This window comes from Ptychodera flava, chromosome 10, assembly GCF_041260155.1.
Source record: "Ptychodera flava strain L36383 chromosome 10, AS_Pfla_20210202, whole genome shotgun sequence".
Classification (NCBI taxonomy): Eukaryota; Metazoa; Hemichordata; class Enteropneusta; family Ptychoderidae; genus Ptychodera; species Ptychodera flava.
In genome coordinates, this window is record NC_091937.1 from 11117172 (window position 1) to 11120425 (window position 3254).

General features: G+C 40.2%; 1 protein-coding gene across 1 annotated transcript; it reads left to right on the forward strand.

The window, feature by feature from the left end:
* Positions 1-562: 562 nt before the first annotated feature.
* LOC139141979 (cytochrome P450 2U1-like) lies at positions 563-2967 on the forward strand. The gene is made up of 3 exons (XM_070711762.1): positions 563-1018; positions 1214-2194; positions 2633-2967. The coding sequence occupies exons 1-3, from the start codon at positions 670-672 to the stop codon at positions 2818-2820; spliced, it is 1518 nt and encodes a 505-aa protein (XP_070567863.1). The 5' UTR covers positions 563-669; the 3' UTR covers positions 2821-2967.
* The last annotated feature ends 287 nt before the right edge of the window (positions 2968-3254 follow it).

A 3254-nucleotide genomic window follows, 5' to 3' on the forward strand; every position in this document is an offset into this window, starting at 1 on the left:
AAGAGATGTAAAATGGATCATTTATGCTGGATAAAAAAAAGACCTATCTGTGTTTAACAATTTCCTTCAGAAATGTACAACCTGATTTGCCCTCCAAAGAGTTTTCCTCTTGTAGTCCCGGCAAAACATGTTTTTATGGGCACTGAATTGCAACTCCAAAATGTTTTCTTATATCATTGATTAAATGACCACTGTATTGTTCCTTCAACGTGTGATAAGCTTGTCAGACTGTATGTTTCCTAGTGTTTAAGCATGCATCTACAAATTCGAGGGCCAATCGCGATTCCTCCAGTCTTCTACCCCCAACGTTGTTTTATGTTGTTGTTGTTTTTTGTTGTGGTTTCTTTTGTTTGTTTGTTTTTTGTGAACGCAGCCTAAGGCTGAAACGGCACATACATCTGTTGCTGAATCGCAAAGACCAGTACTTCTTTGTCCTTGACACGCAGTCACAGTCCACAGAGCATAGTTTTGTTATTTGGGTTGTTTCTCGTTGTATTGGCTTGCTTAATGATGGAGGGCGCCTTTCTATTTCTTTACCAGACCTGCAAATGAATGCAGAGTGAACAATGCAACTCACATGATCAATGAGCAGGCTAACATTCTGACCTCTCGCGTACACTATTCCATGATTCTTCAAGGCCAGTACATGGTATTATTTGAACTGTCATCATGGACACTTCGCTCATGTCAGACGTTTTTGCCCATATAATCACATTTCTTGTCTTTTGCGCGACAATTGTGTTTGCTGTAAGGTTTCTACACCGACAATATCAACTACCCCCAGGACCATGGGGCCTGCCTTTTGTTGGGTGTTTATTTCATCTCGGCAAGAGACCTGAAAAGACTTTCAACGACTGGGTCAAAGTTTATGGAAACCTATTCAGCGTACGGCTTGGAACGGAACTGGTGGTGATATTGAACAGCCAACAGGCTATCAAGGACGCCTACATCAAAAACGCCTCCACATTTTCTGCCAGACCTTCAAACACTGTCAACGCCCGACTCAGCAACAGGAAAGGTAAATTATCAGTCCTTAGGCTCGCTGAATGCTCTCATCAGTAAATCAAAAGATAAATGTGTGTATAGAATATAAAAATTCAATCAAGGAGCAGCAATTTGGCCCAACTACTCCATGTGCTGAACATTAAAGTTAAGGGGAAAGCTTCAGAGAAAAGAAAGATAATTTTGTTTTTTGGGTTTTTTTTATTTACAGGTCTAATCGATGCTCCCTGGCCTGACTGGAAAAGCGTCCGTACTTTGTCAACGAAAATCCTCCAAGATCTTGGAATTTCAAGAACCTCTACGGAGCAACGAATTTACGAGGAAAGTGAATATCTCCTCAATGCCCTACGACAGCTGAACGGTGTACCAACTGACGTGAGTCATGTTCTTATGAACGCTGTTTCCAATATAATGTGCAGTATAGTTTTTGGTAGACGGTTTGATTACGATGACCAGGATTTTAAGGATTTGCTTCTATCAAACCATGTGGTAATGACCAAACTTCAAGGTTCTGCACTACTGACATTTATCCCCATCCTATGGTATGCACCAATGCCATTCAAGAAAGAATTACATCATCATTATAAGAAGCTTGTAGACGATGTGAAGACGATAATCAAGAAGTTTCGTCATGCAAGTAAAAACAAACCCTTGTCTGAATCATTTGTCAATGCGTACATGACACGAGAGGAAGAATATCGAAACAGTAAACCTGAAAGTAAATACATCAAGCAACATTTCCTAGGGGATCAAGAACATCTCCATATGACTGTTGTCAACCTATTCGCTGCTGGCACTCATACAACAGCAATCGGCCTGTTGTGGACCATATTGTTTCTGTGCTTAAACCAAGATATTCAAGAAAGATGTTTCAACGAAATCAAAGACAACATCGGATTGGAAAACGCGCCGTCGTATAGTGACAAACAGAAGCTGCCTTACATCGAGGCTGTGATCATGGAAGTTCACCGTAGAGCAAGCATCGTTCCCCTAGGTCTACTTCACGCTGTTTCCGATGATGTCGAAGTCTACGGATACACTATACCTAAGGGGACCATGGTTATGTCTAATCTCTGGGCAGTACACAAGGATGAGAAGAACTGGGAACGACCTGAGGAGTTTGACCCATCTCGATTTCTGGACGGCCATGATGAAATTGTGAACAGCGAACGGATTCTGCCATTTTCAATAGGCAAGTGGGCATTATTTCTACGATTGTTTCTATTCTTGTAAATTATATATAGGCAACTAACAAAATTTTAATGCTGTACCTGTGTCATGTTTAAATTTCACGCCTGCGTATCTTTCGAGTTGCACAATACTTATAAAAACAGAGCAAAATACTTCAGAATACATGAACCAAACTCTTATATAGCTCCATTGACGGCCACAAAGTATTTTCTGAAAAGTCTTTTTCTGGCTGCAGATTGCTTTGTATAAGGACTACATCAGTTTGGCGTAAAAGAGCGTAATTGAAGAAGAAAAGTAAATTTGATATTAGGAGACATTGCTCATGGACAAATGATTCAGAATAGAAAGAAACCAAATTTATGGCTTTTCTTTGTGCTTTTGTGTTATCCTGTGTTGTCAAAAGATAAAACTCTGAATAATGTGTTTTGTACTCTTGCAGGGCCAAGAGATTGTGTTGGTTCACAGTTGGCTAAGATAGAGTTCTTTCTCTTTCTCACTCGGCTTCTCCAAGTTTTCAAGTTCCAATTACCAGATGATGTCCGTCCATCGTTGGATGGAAATCCTGGCCTGGTAAATACACCAGATGACTTTAAAGTCATTGCCTCAATACGCAAACAGAAAGGCTAATGGCGGTTACTGAAACATTTGAGTCAGAAGACACACTATTAAGGGAGCGTTCAGTTATTATGGTAGGGGATAGGCCGGCAAATTTTTCCTGCACATCAATCAAAATAAATGAACTCCCCCTACCCATTGCACCAAAAATTTATGAAACCCATCAAAATTGCCTGAGTAAAGCTGCACACACATACACCTCCAGAGGGGGGCGATAGAATCCCAAAAAGAGATTCTCAGATTTTTTCAAATGACCCTCCTTACAAACTCACAAAGGTGTGAATGTTCAAATTTCCCGTTCTGACTCGCTATAATTTTGAAATTACCCCCCAAAGGAATTGGACAGAAATTACAGGTGGATCGCAAACTTTTTTGCGCAAGTGTGCGTGTAAAAAATGATATTTGGATTTAGTTGAATGTTGATTCACTATACATGGCAGTCTATG